General features: G+C 44.5%; 1 protein-coding gene across 1 annotated transcript in view; it reads right to left on the minus strand.

Moving 5' to 3' along the window:
• LOC311237344 (SEC14-like protein 2) overlaps positions 1–13,895 on the minus strand; it is a gene marked incomplete at its 5' end in the record, with an annotated part of 31,550 nt that extends 17,655 nt beyond the window's left edge. Inside the window, 3 exons of the mRNA XM_084325165.1 lie at positions 1,046–1,089; positions 11,369–11,444; positions 13,842–13,895. Coding sequence (XP_084181291.1) covers positions 1,046–1,089; positions 11,369–11,444; positions 13,842–13,895 — 174 coding nt within the window. The remainder of the gene's footprint in view (positions 1–1,045; positions 1,090–11,368; positions 11,445–13,841) is intronic.
• Positions 13,896–15,603: the final 1,708 nt, after the last annotated feature.

Below are 15,603 nucleotides of genomic sequence, written 5' to 3' on the forward strand. Positions count from 1 at the left end.
GAGGAGAGGAGAGGAGAGGAGAGGGAGGGAGAGGAGAGGAGGAGGAGGAGAGGAGAGGAGAGGAGAGGAGAGGAGAGGAGAGGAGAGGAGAGGAGGAGAGAGGAGGAGAGGAGAGGAGAGGAGAGGAGAGGAGATCAGAGAAGAGAGGAGAAGAGAGGAGAGGAGAGGAGAGGAGGAGGAGAGGAGGAGAGAGAGAAAGAGGAGTCAGAGAAGAGAGGAGAGGGAGAGGGAGGAGGGGAGAGGGAGAGGAGAGGAGAGGAGAGGAGAGGAGAGGAGAGGAGAGGAGAGGAGAGGAGAGGAGAGGAGAGGAGAGGAGAGGAGAGGAGGAGAGGAGAGGAGAGGAGAGGAGAGGAGAGGAGAGGAGAGGAGAGGAGATCAGAAGACTTATAGAAGATAAAATATCTCCCAGGTGTTTGTGAGGTTGTGTTATTGTGAGGTTGTGTTGTTGTGTTGTTGTGAGGTTGTGTTGTGTTGTTGTGAGGTTGTGTTGTGTTGTTGTGAGGTTGTGTTGTGTGTGATGTTGTGTTGTGTTGTTGTGTTGTGTGTGAGGTTGTGTTGTGTTGTGTTGTTGTGTGTGAGTGAGACAGAGAGTTAGCATGAGGTAACTTTGAGACGTATAGATGTTCCAGGAGAGCGTTCCTGATACTAAACAATCGTCATGACAACAGTTTACTGGGCCATAATCTCACTGCTTCTACCATCTCCTCATGTGTTGTGCAACACAACGCCCACTCTGTACTTTCTAACTGAGAGACCACTGTGTATCTAGTTCAGTTCAGTTCAGTTCAGAGTTTTTATTTGCCACATGGAATAATACAATCATAGTTTCTTCATTAAAAAATCATAAATAGCCATTCCATGGACAAAAGGAGCAGGAAGAAGAATAAATCTTATAATTACCTGCCCCTCTAGACCCTAGTGTTAATAAACATCTCAAAGCAAGTATAACAGGTGACTGGACCTATGATGTCATCAGCCCGTTAACAGAACATGATGATGGAGACAACAGGAAGTGACTTAAACCAATCAAACGCTAGAGTCTCACCTTCCGGACCATGGCTTCAGACTTGGGAATATTGAAGCTGCGGGCTGGAAAACACAACAAACAGATACAGAGTAACAACGTTATTTCTGGACATTTGGATAATCGTTCATAATCCAAAAACTATTTTAGAGTAAGTATAAGAGTAGGTGGGCGAAGCTCTGGATGGAGACTACGCTGAAAAGCATATCGGTTTGTCCAGTGAAGTTGTGGAATAACTTACCTGAAAACATCAAAATGAGTAAACATATTGCACAATTTAAAAAGCAGCTTAAAAAAATACACATTAGAGAAATATAGAAATGAGTAATGCTGATAAACAAAGTTACGTTATATTGCTTTATGTAGTGTTGTATTGTATTTACTGCTGTCAAGCGACTGAAGTTTTTTCTTTTTTTGTACTATAGTAAAACGTATATTATATAATGTATTATACTAAATTATGTTATATCAAGTACAATTAATGGAGGAAAAAATCTAAATGTAAGGGGGTATGCTCTTGACTTTTTTTATAATTTCTTTTTCATTCTGATTATTCTGTTTGACAAAGCTTGATATTATGATTTATTTAGAGGAATGTAAAGAATACATGTTCAAAAATAAACTTTTCATTCATTCATTCATTCAAACAGTCTTAGGTTCCATATTTCTCCATTTCTCTCAAGTTCAAATCCTGCACCGGCTTCAGTGGAACAATGTATATATAATATAATATATATATATATCAAGTTTCAAGTTTCTTCAAGTTTCAAGTTTCTTTAATAGTTGTCATACAGAAGTACAGAATACTTTCATACAAAATGCTTCTTACTGTTACGCTCCAGAGACTGTGCTAGACAAGATAGTATCAAATAACATAGTATAGCATGTAATTTAGAAGAAGAAAATGAGGTCACAGTGTTCGGTATAGACATATGTACAATGTTCTGAGTTACCATATAATATACAATACTATGCAGTGTACTAATGTACAGTACTATCTAGTGCAAAGCAGAAATGGGATGAGGTACAATTTAGGTACAATTTACAGTAAGGTGTACGATATATAATATACTGCCGGTACAACAGCAGACCTGGCAGATCAATATGTTTGGACTCTTTAGTCGCGGGGTGAAGGCACCCGCCAACATGCAAATATTGAAGTGATTGGTCCCCTGTTGACGGAACATTCCTTGAACTGGACATTGGACGTTGTCCCGCCACAGAGACCAACAGTAACAAATAGAATAGATTTCCAGGGTATTATTGATCCAATTGCCAATGAATAACGTGGAGGCTTTGCACGGAATGTCTGGACTGGCCCTTTATCTTCCATGTTGGGGGAGACAGTGGTTGCAGCTGTGTGCAAAACAACAGGCAGTAGTAATAATAATAATAATAAATTAATTGCATTTATATAGCGCTTTTCTGTTTTTCTAGACACTCAAAGCGCTTTTTACAATGTAGGGTGGAATTGCCTCCTTCACCACCACTGGTAGTAGCACCCAACCTTGGGCTACGCAGACTCAATGGCTGCCATACACTGGCATCCGGCACACATCACACTACACACTGACTACCATACACTGGCACCAGGCACACATCACACTACACACTGACTACCATACACTGGCACCAGGCACACATCACACTACACACTGACTACCATACACTGGCACCAGGCACACATCACACTACACACTGACTACCATACACTGGCACCAGGCACACATCACACTACACACTGACTACCATACACTGGCACCAGGCACACATCACACTACACACTGACTACCATACACTGGCACCAGGCACACATCACACTACACACTGACTACCATACACTGGCACCCGGCACACATCACACTACACACTGACTACCATACACTGGCACCAGGCACACATCACACTACACACCGACTACCATACACTGGCACCAGGCACACATCACACTACACACTGACTACCATACACTGGCACCAGGCACACACCACACTACACACTGACTACCATACACTGGCACCCGGCACACATCACACTACACACTGAATACCATACACTGGCACCCGGCACACATCACACTACACAATGACTACCATACACTGGCACCAGGCACACATCACACTACACACTGACTACCATACACTGGCACCAGGCACACATCACACTACACACTGACTACCATACACTGGCACCAGGCACACATCACACTACACACTGACTACCATACACTGGCACCAGGCACACATCACACTACACACTGACTACCATACACTGGCACCAGGCACACATCACACTACACACTGACTACCATACACTGGCACCAGGCACACATCACACTACACACTGACTACCATACACTGGCACCCGGCACACATCACACTACACACTGACTACCATACACTGGCACCAGGCACACATCACACTACACAATGACTACCATACACTGGCACCCGGCACACATCACACTACACACTGACTACCATACACTGGCACCAGGCACACATCACACTACACACTGACTACCATACACTGGCACCAGGCACACACCACACTACACACTGACTACCATACACTGGCACCCGGCACACATCACACTACACACTGACTACCATACACTGGCACCCGGCACACATCACACTACACAATGACTACCATACACTGGCACCAGGCACACATCACACTACACACTGACTACCATACACTGGCACCAGGCACACATCACACTACACACTGACTACCATACACTGGCACCAGGCACACATCACACTACACACTGACTACCATACACTGGCACCAGGCACACATCACACTACACACTGACTACCATACACTGGCACCCGGCACACATCACACTACACACTGACTACCATACACTGGCACCAGGCACACATCACACTACACAATGACTACCATACACTGGCACCCGGCACACATCACACTACACACTGACTACCATACACTGGCACCCGGCACACATCACACTACACACTGACTACCATACACTGGCACCCGGCACACATCACACTACACACTGACTACCATACACTGGCACCCGGCACACATCACACTACACACTGACTACCATACACTGGCACCCGGCACACATCACACTACACACTGACTACCATACACTGGCACCCGGCACACATCACACTACACACTGACTACCATACACTGGCACCAGGCACACATCACACTACACACTGACTACCATACACTGGCACCCGGCACACATCACACTACACACTGACTACCATACACTGGCACCAGGCACACATCACACTACACACTGACTACCATACACTGGCACCAGGCACACATCACACTACACACTGACTACCATACACTGGCACCAGGCACACACCACACTACACACTGACTACCATACACTGGCACCCGGCACACATCACACTACACACTGAATACCATACACTGGCACCCGGCACACATCACACTACACAATGACTACCATACACTGGCACCAGGCACACATCACACTACACACTGACTACCATACACTGGCACCAGGCACACATCACACTACACACTGACTACCATACACTGGCACCAGGCACACATCACACTACACACTGACTACCATACACTGGCACCAGGCACACATCACACTACACACTGACTACCATACACTGGCACCCGGCACACATCACACTACACACTGACTACCATACACTGGCACCAGGCACACATCACACTACACAATGACTACCATACACTGGCACCCGGCACACATCACACTACACACTGACTACCATACACTGGCACCAGGCACACATCACACTACACACTGACTACCATACACTGGCACCAGGCACACACCACACTACACACTGACTACCATACACTGGCACCCGGCACACATCACACTACACACTGACTACCATACACTGGCACCCGGCACACATCACACTACACAATGACTACCATACACTGGCACCAGGCACACATCACACTACACACTGACTACCATACACTGGCACCAGGCACACATCACACTACACACTGACTACCATACACTGGCACCAGGCACACATCACACTACACACTGACTACCATACACTGGCACCAGGCACACATCACACTACACACTGACTACCATACACTGGCACCCGGCACACATCACACTACACACTGACTACCATACACTGGCACCAGGCACACATCACACTACACAATGACTACCATACACTGGCACCCGGCACACATCACACTACACACTGACTACCATACACTGGCACCCGGCACACATCACACTACACACTGACTACCATACACTGGCACCAGACACACATCACACTACACACAATGGCTGAACGGCTCAGGAGACAGGGATTGATATCAGTCAATTAAGGGGAAGGGATGATTAGGTGGCCTTGATGTCAGAGACCTGATTGGGAATGGCCAAGGACTGATTGATTGATTGATTGAAAACTGTATTAACAGATTGCAGAATGGGTACAATACAGTACAGCTCAATACACACAATTGTTAAGGGGATGCAGACCAGAGAAAGACTTTCGTCTTGTTTACATCAGGGTCCCCCATTGGCCAGGAACGTCGGGGAACCCCCTACTCATTACGATAGGCATCCTGGGTTCTTTAATGACCTAATTCAGTCAGGACCTCAGTGAGTCAGCAGGAAGGGTACGACTCTGGCAGCTAAGGGTCAGTGAGTCAGCAAAACAACAGGTAGTAGTAGTATAGGTACAAAATGATACCTACTATACTGTACCTATACTACTACTAGGGATGCCCCGATCACGTTTTTTGCCACCGATACCGATCACCGATCGTCTTGAGCCATATCGGCCGATACCGATCCGATAGTTTTTGATTAATAAAAAAAAAAATTATATAATTTTTTTTTTTTTTATAAAATATATATATTATATAATTAGACTTGTACTTGTAGTTGTATTATCTGCGAGACAACGCCACCACGCAACAAGTCAAAATGCTCGCTATCTCCACTGTCTGTGTGTACATACTCTGCTTTGATCAAATCACATTCGGCTCTGCAGATTTACCCTACTCCCTCAGCTATCCCCGTTAATGACTGCGACGCAAGCCGGGCTTCGAATATGCATCGAATGAGTGTTATAAGACATTGATATCAGGAGCTGTCTGTAGCTACTGCTAGCCGGAAATATAATGTTAAGACAACGCCTCAGTGAACTATTTAGTTGAATGGGACATTTCGTTTTGAACAGTGAGCTAAGCTAACGTGAGCTAACAGAGGTATCATACACTAGTACTAGATAACTAGACTATTGCTGGAGCATTTGTTGATATCAGGAGCTATCAGTAGCTAGCCGGCTAGATACCGTTCAGTTAGACAATGCCTCATCATGTATTAAACTAAAAGTGAATAGTTGACTGGGTCATTTTGTAACGGTAGCTAACGTTAGCTCATGGAGGTCCCGTCCCACTAGACTAGACTAGACCCGTGTTTACATGCGTGCGGGAGGAGCTGGAGGAGGAGCAGACGCGCAGCACTGTGTGCAGCTCCCGGTGTCTGAGACAGAACTCAGCGAGTGAGATCTGTTTTGACGATCGGCGAAAATAAAGCATTATCACCGATCACCGATCGCATATTTATACTGATTATCGGCCGATAACGATCGGTGGCCGATCGATCGGGGCATCCCTAACTACTACCTACTATACTATACCTACTATACTGTACCTATACTACTGCCTGTTGTTTTGCTGACTCATTGACCCTTAGCTGCCAGAGTCGTCCTGCTGACAACATTTCTAAGTGGGTTTCGGATGAAAGCGTTCAGCTAAATGACTGAATGTAAATTAGTTTAATTAAGAGAGAGAAGCTCCTGTTGTTCACCGATATTGATCGCACATTCCTGAGCCACGGAAACAACATATTGGAATTCCAAATGTGGGCGGCGTTGTGCCCCTTTAACGACACACAGCTGCCACAGCTGACACCTTATTTAATCCTATTATCCAACGGAATCATTGAATAACCTCCTCCTCCTGCCGGCAGAGATCCATACACTGAATACACTGAATGCACCGAGGACAGGGTTTATTATACGGCAGGCTGCCTGCTAGGCCCCGCCCCCACTCCCGGTGGAGCTTGACAGGTGAAAAACACATGAAGGAATAATAGAGGACGAGGGAATCGAGAAATCTCCCGGGGACACTGATCCCAGGCCAGTGAAGAGGAGAGTAATCAGACTCAGCCAATCTTATAACGAGTCGAGGCGGGGACCGGAACACAGAGCTGACAGCCACTTTCCGCGTGTTATTCACACCGTTGTTAAGAGTAAATACACTCTTATAGGGGCGGGGGGGGGGAGGGGCTCAACAGGCAGGAGGGGGAGGGGCTTAACAGGCAAACATCACTGGTTCAAGGAGCTCAATCTGCACCTGAAGCCAAATATGACAGAGATGTATGACCTCTGACCTCTACACAGAACTCATGTACAACAGTGTTGTATATACCGTATATATATATTTATATTTACCGCATACATATATATATATATATATCCCTATCTGTCTGAATATACCTGCATATAACCAAACAAACCCATATGACTCTGCATGACAGCATGTAGGGCAGAGAGACCGAAACTGATGATGCCACACATAACACAACCTTGACACTGACAGCTTCACTGGGTTGTCAGTCACAACGAAACCCGTTCCCATGCGTCTCTAGACGACACATGACGACGGGACACTTGAGGTCAACTTGAGTTTCATTCCAGGACACTTCCTGATGACTTGTCGTCGTACAGAACTTGTAAGTCGCTTTGGATAAAAGCGTTTCAGCTAAATGACTAAATGTAAATGGACTACTGTTGTTGTATATACTGTATGAATGACAGACACCATTAGGCTGCTACAGGGTACGTTGTGATTCGTCAAGGACCTGTGAAGGATCCAGTTTCTCGGAGGAGGAACAGGTCGCCATATTAAATGGTAAATGTTGGGCGGCTATGTGGCGTAGTGGGCAAGGCGCTCGCCACGAATGACGGAGACGCTGGGCTTGCCTGTTCGAGCCCAGCGCTCCACATTGCTTTCAGTTTAGCTGGTCGTTCATACTAATACACATTGGCCGTATTAGGTGGTGGGAAACTGATGGGTGGGGATCGGGCGTTGTGGACAGCGACTCCTACAGGTCGGTTGGTGCGCCTGCGCAGTGGAACCAGGAAGTGTCGGGGGCAGTGTGAGCCTCCCACGTGTTACTCCTCGCCACTGAGAGATCGAGCTGCGCAGGTGAAAAGATGCGACTGCTGTTACCTCAAGTACCGGAGGGGACTTGTGCTATGTATGACTTAGTCCACATTGCAGCCGGCTTGTGGGAGGCAAGAAACAGCGTTCGTGACAGGGGAGGGTTGAATTGGATGATACGAAATTGGGATGGGAGAAAATATAGAAAATGGGAGAAAAAGTGGATAAAAAAAAAAAACAAAAAAACGGTAAATGTTGTATTTTTTTTTTAAATATATATAACAGCTTTTATCCAAAGCGCTTTACAATTTTGTTCCTCACATTCACACGTTCACTCACACATTCACACACCGACGGCGACCGCAAGGTGCCATTAACCTGCTGATCGGGAGCAGTTAGGGGTGTCTTGTAGCTCAAGGACACTTCGACACGCTGCCCGGGAGGAGTGGGAATCGAACCGGGAACCTCCAGATTACCAGACGACTGCTCTACCTCCCAAACCACTGTCGCCCCCCATCATTACTGATTGCTGTTGTTGTACTGTATGTTCTGTTAGTTTTTAGTATGTTATAACTATTTAGAAAGTATCTTGTTTGAACATATAGTTCTGTTATACTTTGCTGTTACGTTGAGTTTTGTTTTGTTGTATTATTGCATCAGAGTGTTCATTGGACTGGGGTTGTCTGGGCGGGTGTTTCTTTAGTGTTGGTAGGTGTTTGTAGGGATGTCTTGGTGGCTTTGTGTTTCTTGTGTCTGTTGTGAGTGAACCATGGTAGCAGGTAACTGGGATCCAACAGACAATAGACAGATACAACACCAGTTAGAGCATCGTTTCAAGTTACCATGGTGACGGCAACATCAAAAGGCAGATCTTCAATTTAAATCACTTATTTCTTGGCAGAAATACCTGAGTGGAGTGAACAGGCTCTGCATTGACATTCTTTTATATTTTATATTCAGATTACATTTTATTGCCCATATTTACGTCTTTCTACTATTACCCTGCCCATACCTGTACCTCCCCTCCCCCATCATGCCGCCCACATTTCCCCAAGGAGAACAATAAAGGAATATCTTATCTTATTAAAACAATCAACCCGCTGGAGACTTAATGTTTGGAAATGCTTTCGTTTCCAGTTTGTTATTCAAAAGAAACAACTGAGATAAGGCACTACTGGGAAGAGATAGGAGGGATAATAAATGAAATAATAGGATACGAAATACCCCAGGGAGGCCAAGTGTTGTATTTGGGGAATCTGTCACAGGAAGGAATCCAAGGGGAAGACAAATATTTGATTAAGATATTGATAGTGGCAGCCAAGAAAGCTTTAACTAAACTGTGGTACAAGGTAGAAGTGCCGACAAAGGATCAATGGATAGAGTTGGTAGAGGGGATACAGGAAATGGAGAGAATCACACATCTGCTGAGGCTGCAAGAAGAAAAGTTTGAATGGAAATGGGGAAAATGGGAAGAATACAGGAGGGGAAGTAACGACATCACAGAGGATTGAAAAGGATACAAGGAAATGAATAAAAATGTAAATAAATAATGCAAATGTAGAATGGACCGAAGGACCCATGTCACACTTTTTCTTTACTCATTTTTTGTCTATTTGTTTTAATTTATGTACTGTGTATTGTCTATGAATGTTGTCTATGTATGTTGTTGAAAAAATGAAAATAAAAATCTAAGTTTAAAAAAAAAAAAATGACAGAAGTTACACTTATACCAACCGACAGAAGTTACACTTATAACAACTGACAGAAGTTACACTTATACCAACCGACAGAAGTTACACTCATAACAACTGACAGAAGTTACACTTATAACAACTGACAGAAGTTACACTTATACCAACCGACAGAAGTTACACTCATAACAACTGACAGAAGTTACACTTATAACAACTGACAGAAGTTACACTTATACCAACCGACAGAAGTTACACTCATAACAACTGACAGAAGTTACACTTATAACAACTGACAGAAGTTACACTTATACCAACCGACAGAAGTTACACTCATAACAACTGACAGAAGTTACACTTATAACAACTGACAGAAGTTGGCTTGAGTGTGAATGTGGAAAAATAAAGGATTTAGGCAACAACCTATAAACTCAGGACACGAATGTCTCCTGAGGCCTGTTGTCATCCACACACAGTCCATCTCACAGGTCTCTTCATATAAATATCTTGGGATTTTTGTCGATAACACACTAACCTGGAACACCCATGTAGACAGCCTGTGTAGCAGACTACAACAACGACTGCACTTTCTACGTCGCCTTAGAGTGCATGGTGTGTAGATCAAAAATGTATGTTACTTTTCTACCAATCTGTATTAGAGAGTCTCATCAGATACGATATTACAGCTGGGTTTGGTAACCTGTCTGTACAATTAAAGTCCAAACTGGTCCGTCTGATGCAGACTGCATGGAAGATCATAGGGGTGAAAGGTCACCCATCCCTGCAGTCTATTTTTGAACAGGCTACTCTAAGGCAAGCCAATAGAATAGTCTCGGACCCCTCCCACGTCTCACATGCCGAGTATGAGCTACTGCCCTCTGGCAGGAGGTTTAGAGTTCCACGCTCGAGACTAAATAGATTTAAAAACTCCTTTATTCCGATCTCAGTTAAACTTTTAAATAGTGCCAGATAAAGGGCAACTATCGAACGGATATTTGGTTGCTATGTTATCGTGTATACTATAATATTATAATATTAATATTATATTATTTGTGTATACTATTCTAATGTGGTGTTGCCAGACATCCTGCTGTGCAGGTACTTTACTGTATCTTTTATATTGTGTATCGTTTGGAGTCAGTTGTGTTGTGTCATGTCTGTATGTATGTGTCTGTGGCTGTAGTGGGTGTAAAGCCCAAGACACATGTCCCAGCTGATGGGACAATAAAGTGACTCTTGACTTGACTCTTGTCTCGCCTGTCAAGAGCCACAGCTGAGACAATGTGTTGCTTATATCCAGTGTGACCTTGGAAGGAAACAATGGTGTTTCGCCACCTTCGACCCCAGGGTCACTGTCACAAGGCCGGGCAGCAGCCAGCGGGTGTGAAGGCTGTGTGTTGTTGATGGGATTAGTCTCCCTGTGTGTGGATCTCACCTCTCAGCCAGCGGAGCAGGTAGTGGTCGTGTTGATCAGGCAGCTCCGGCAGAATGTCTTTAATCAGAGTCCGAAACTGAGGACAGAGGAGACCGCGTTAGGTGTGAGAGGGCATGCGTTGGTGGTGTTGTGTTGTGCTGAATGATGACAGCTGAATGAAACCACAGCCTAGAATAACAACAGTAGGTCTAATGTACGAATGAAACCACAGCCTAGAATAATAATAACAGTAGGTCTAATGTACGAATGAAACCACAGCCTAGAATAATAACAGTAGGTCTAATGTACGAATGAAACCACAGCCTAGAATAACAACAGTAGGTCTAATGTACGAATGAAACCACAGCCTAGAATAACAACAGTAGGTCTAATGTACGAATAAAAACACAGCCTAGAATAACAACAGTAGGTCTAATGTACGAATAAAAACACAGCCTAGAATAATAACAGTAGATCTAATGTACGAATACTGTTTTGCAATCTACATTTTTGTATTTTTTTTTGTAAAGCAAATTTTGAAAACTACAAGGGTGAAAAATACTGTTTTGCTTGCTTTTTTTTCTTTAGAAGGCACATATTAGGCACATATAAGCACTATGCAAATATTGATAAATGATGGTGTATATAATAAAAAATAAACTACTACTAAACTACTACTACTACTACTAAACATAGGATAACAAGAAAATACAATACATAACGCAAAACAAGACAGCGTACAATACCAGACAATTACAATCATGCATACTGACAGGAGCTCTCCCAAGCACAGCCCACCTGCAGTCCAACACCCACATTTCATAAATGTACACATCTCACACAAAAGAAAAAGAAAAGAAAGAAAGAAATTAAAAACAGGAGCGGCTTGTTTTAGGCCATATGATGCGCTGTATGGGATACAAAATGTTTTAAGATAAGGGGGGTCGTTAAATAAAATGCATTTGAAGATGAATAAGTTGTACCTCGTCCCATTTCTTGCATTGTACTGTATACTGTTAAGTGGTGGGTTATGTAAGATCTCAAGATTAATCTACAGAGGCTGTTATAGACAGTGTTAAGTGGTGGGTTATGTAAGGACATCTCAAGATTAATCTACAGAGGCTGTTATAGACAGTGTTAAGTGGTGGGTTATGTAAGGACATCTCAAGATTAATCTACAGAGGCTGTTATAGACAGTGTTAAGTGGTGGGTTATGTAAGGACATCTCAAGATTAATCTACAGAGGCTGTTATAGACAGTGTTAAGTGGTGGGTTATGTAAGGACATCTCAAGATTAATCTACAGAGGCTGTTATAGACAGTGTTAAGTGGACGAAGAATATAGATTCTGAGGCATTCTGCGGAATTATATCTGCATAATCCATTGTTGGAAGTATCAACTGAGTAATGAGTCTTTTTCTAACATTTTCTGAGAAAAATTATTGATGGAACGATATAGTAATCTGAGACGGCGATTAACTTTCTTTACAACCGAGTCAATGTGGGGCCTAAAAGAAATTAAGGCGAGAATCAAGCCGAACGCCCCAAATATTTAAATCACCTGCACATTCTCGAGACGTGAACCAAAGAGGTTAATAGAAACGCTGTTGGAGGTTCTCAGAATAATAACAGTAGGTCTAGTGTAAGAATGAAACCACAGCCATAGAATAATAACAGTAGGTCTAATGTACGAATAAAACCACAGCCTATATGAATGAATGAATGAATGAATGAATGAATGAATGAATGAAAACTTTATTTAATAGATTGCAGAATGGGTACAATACAGTACAGCTCAATATATATATATATATATATATATATATATATATATATATATATATATATATATATATATATATATATATAATAATAACAGTAGGTCTAATGTACTGTAAGAATAAAACCACAGCCTAGAATAATAACAGCAGGTCTAATGTAAGAATAAAACCACAGCCTATAAACATTATCTGAAATAATGAAGAAAAAAAAGAAAAGAAAAAACTCTAACCCTAACTAACCTTACTGTCATGCACTTGTCCTAATAAACTAACCTACACTGTAGCACTCAACACTTTGATGAACACTGTTACTCAGCTGATAGAGTCGTACCCTTCCTTCCTGATGACTTGTCGACTCGTACAGAACTTGTAAGTCGATTTGGATAAAAGCGTTCAGCTAAATGACTCAATGTAAAATGTGTAAATGTAAACAGGAGGACTGCCTCTCTCTCACATAACTCCACAGATGTTGATATAACGCAGGTGTTAATGAAAACACCGGCACCATATAGCTACTAAAATGACTAGTATTAGACCTACTGTAGATAATAATGCATTTCTGACGAAAATATTACCCAGTTCTGAAACTTTTCTGAGCCGCAAATGCGGAGGTTAGAAGGCTGCCATTGATGTTTTCCACATAAATTAATATTACATTAGGCTATAATAATAATAGTAATAATAATAATACTATAATTATTATTTATGACCAACCTGCGTCAACGTGTCCTCCTGCGTGGCGCTCAGGTCGCCAACTCGTCCGCTCATGTTGTTGCCGGTTGACGTTCACGGTTCAGGTGGTCGGTGTCGCGGTGAGCGAGTCTCGGATCAACTGACTGGTTTAGTGGTTTCATTCTGGGACCGTCAGCCTCGACCCGCCCCCCCCCCTCCTCCTCCTCCTCCACCCCCCCCTCCCCCACTGATTGATTGATTGATTGATTGATTGATTGATTGATTGATTGATTGATTGATTGATTGATTGATTGATTGATTGATTGAACATTTTATTAACAGATTGCCGAATGGGTACAGTATACAGTACAGCTCAATACATACAATTGTTAAGGGGATGCAGACCAGAGAAAGACTTTCGTCTTGTTTACATCAGGGTCCCCCATTTTCAATTCATCATAAAATATATAACATACACGACATTGTAGTGACTGTACATAATTCACAAGGAACTCGTTGGGAATGGTAGTTCCCCCCGGACGATTTATAGGGTGGCACTTCCTGCCACCGGCATTCTTATTTACCGTCGACACGACTACGTCGATTTGTTGTTACGCTGATGAATAAAGGAATTAGGTTTAACTTCGAGACACCGCCTCCGACTCCTTCTTCTCAGCGCTACACTGGTGACCCTGACGTTAGTCTCGAAGAAGTTTCCGAGACGGAGAATACGACGAACATGGCAAACAACGCTGGTTTTCTCAGACTGCCTGAGTTTTGGGAGCAGTCGGCGGCCGCGTGGTTCGCCCAGGCGGAGGCGCAATTCGCCCTACGGGGAATCGTGGATGACGCCGCTCGATACTTCCACGTCGTCTCGAGTCTGAACAACACTACGGCGGCGAGAACGGTAGGCTTCATTACCGCTCCGCCGGCCCGGGATAGATATGAGGCGTTTAAGACGCACCTACTCAGGATTTTTGAGTTGTCGCCGTCTGAGCGCTTGTTGGATATACGTGGCTTGGGAGACAGCAAGCCGTCGGCGCATATGGAGATGATGCTGAATCTACTGGGCGCCGAGCAGCCGAACTTTTTATTTAAAGAGCTGTTCCTCAGACACATGCCGCCACGGGTACAGACGGCGCTGGCCAATACAAACATTGTGGATCCCCGTGCTCTGGCAGAGGAGGCAGATCGGTTCTACCTGGCCACGCAGCACTTAGCCCCAGAGGTGCTGGCCCCGACACGGGCGCACATGCCCAGAGGGGGAGGGGCGAAGATGGAGAGGGGCGCCGCGGCCGACGGCAATAATGACACAGGCCTGTGTTATTTCCATGCACGCTTCGGCGCGAAGGCAACAAAGTGCCGCCCGCCTTGTACTTTTGTCAGGGCGGGAAACGCCAACACCTGCGCCCAGTAGCGGCCGTGAGCGCAGGTACGTCGAACAGGCTACTCTTCATTAAGGACACACTCTCTGGTCGAGAATTCCTCTGCGACACCGGAGCACAGAGGAGCGTCCTACCGGCGACGGTGGAGGACACCGCCGGCGGGGGGGGGGGTCCGCGACTGACGACCGCCAACGGTAACCCGATCCGCACCTACGGCACGAGGACCGTGGAGTTGTGTTTCGGGGGACAGCGGTTCACGTGGGAGTTTGTCACGGCCGACGTCTCGTTCCCACTACTCGGGGCGGATTTCCTCTGCGCACATGGGCTCCTCGTGGACGTGAGGCACGGCCGCCTGGTAGACGCCCAGACGTACGCTTCCTTGACTTGTGTGCGCAATGAAGTGGTATACAGCGGGCTGG

Source organism: Notolepis coatsorum (genome assembly GCF_963971535.1).
Source record: "Notolepis coatsorum genome assembly, chromosome: 11".
In the NCBI taxonomy this organism is placed as follows: Eukaryota; Metazoa; Chordata; class Actinopteri; order Aulopiformes; family Paralepididae; genus Notolepis; species Notolepis coatsorum.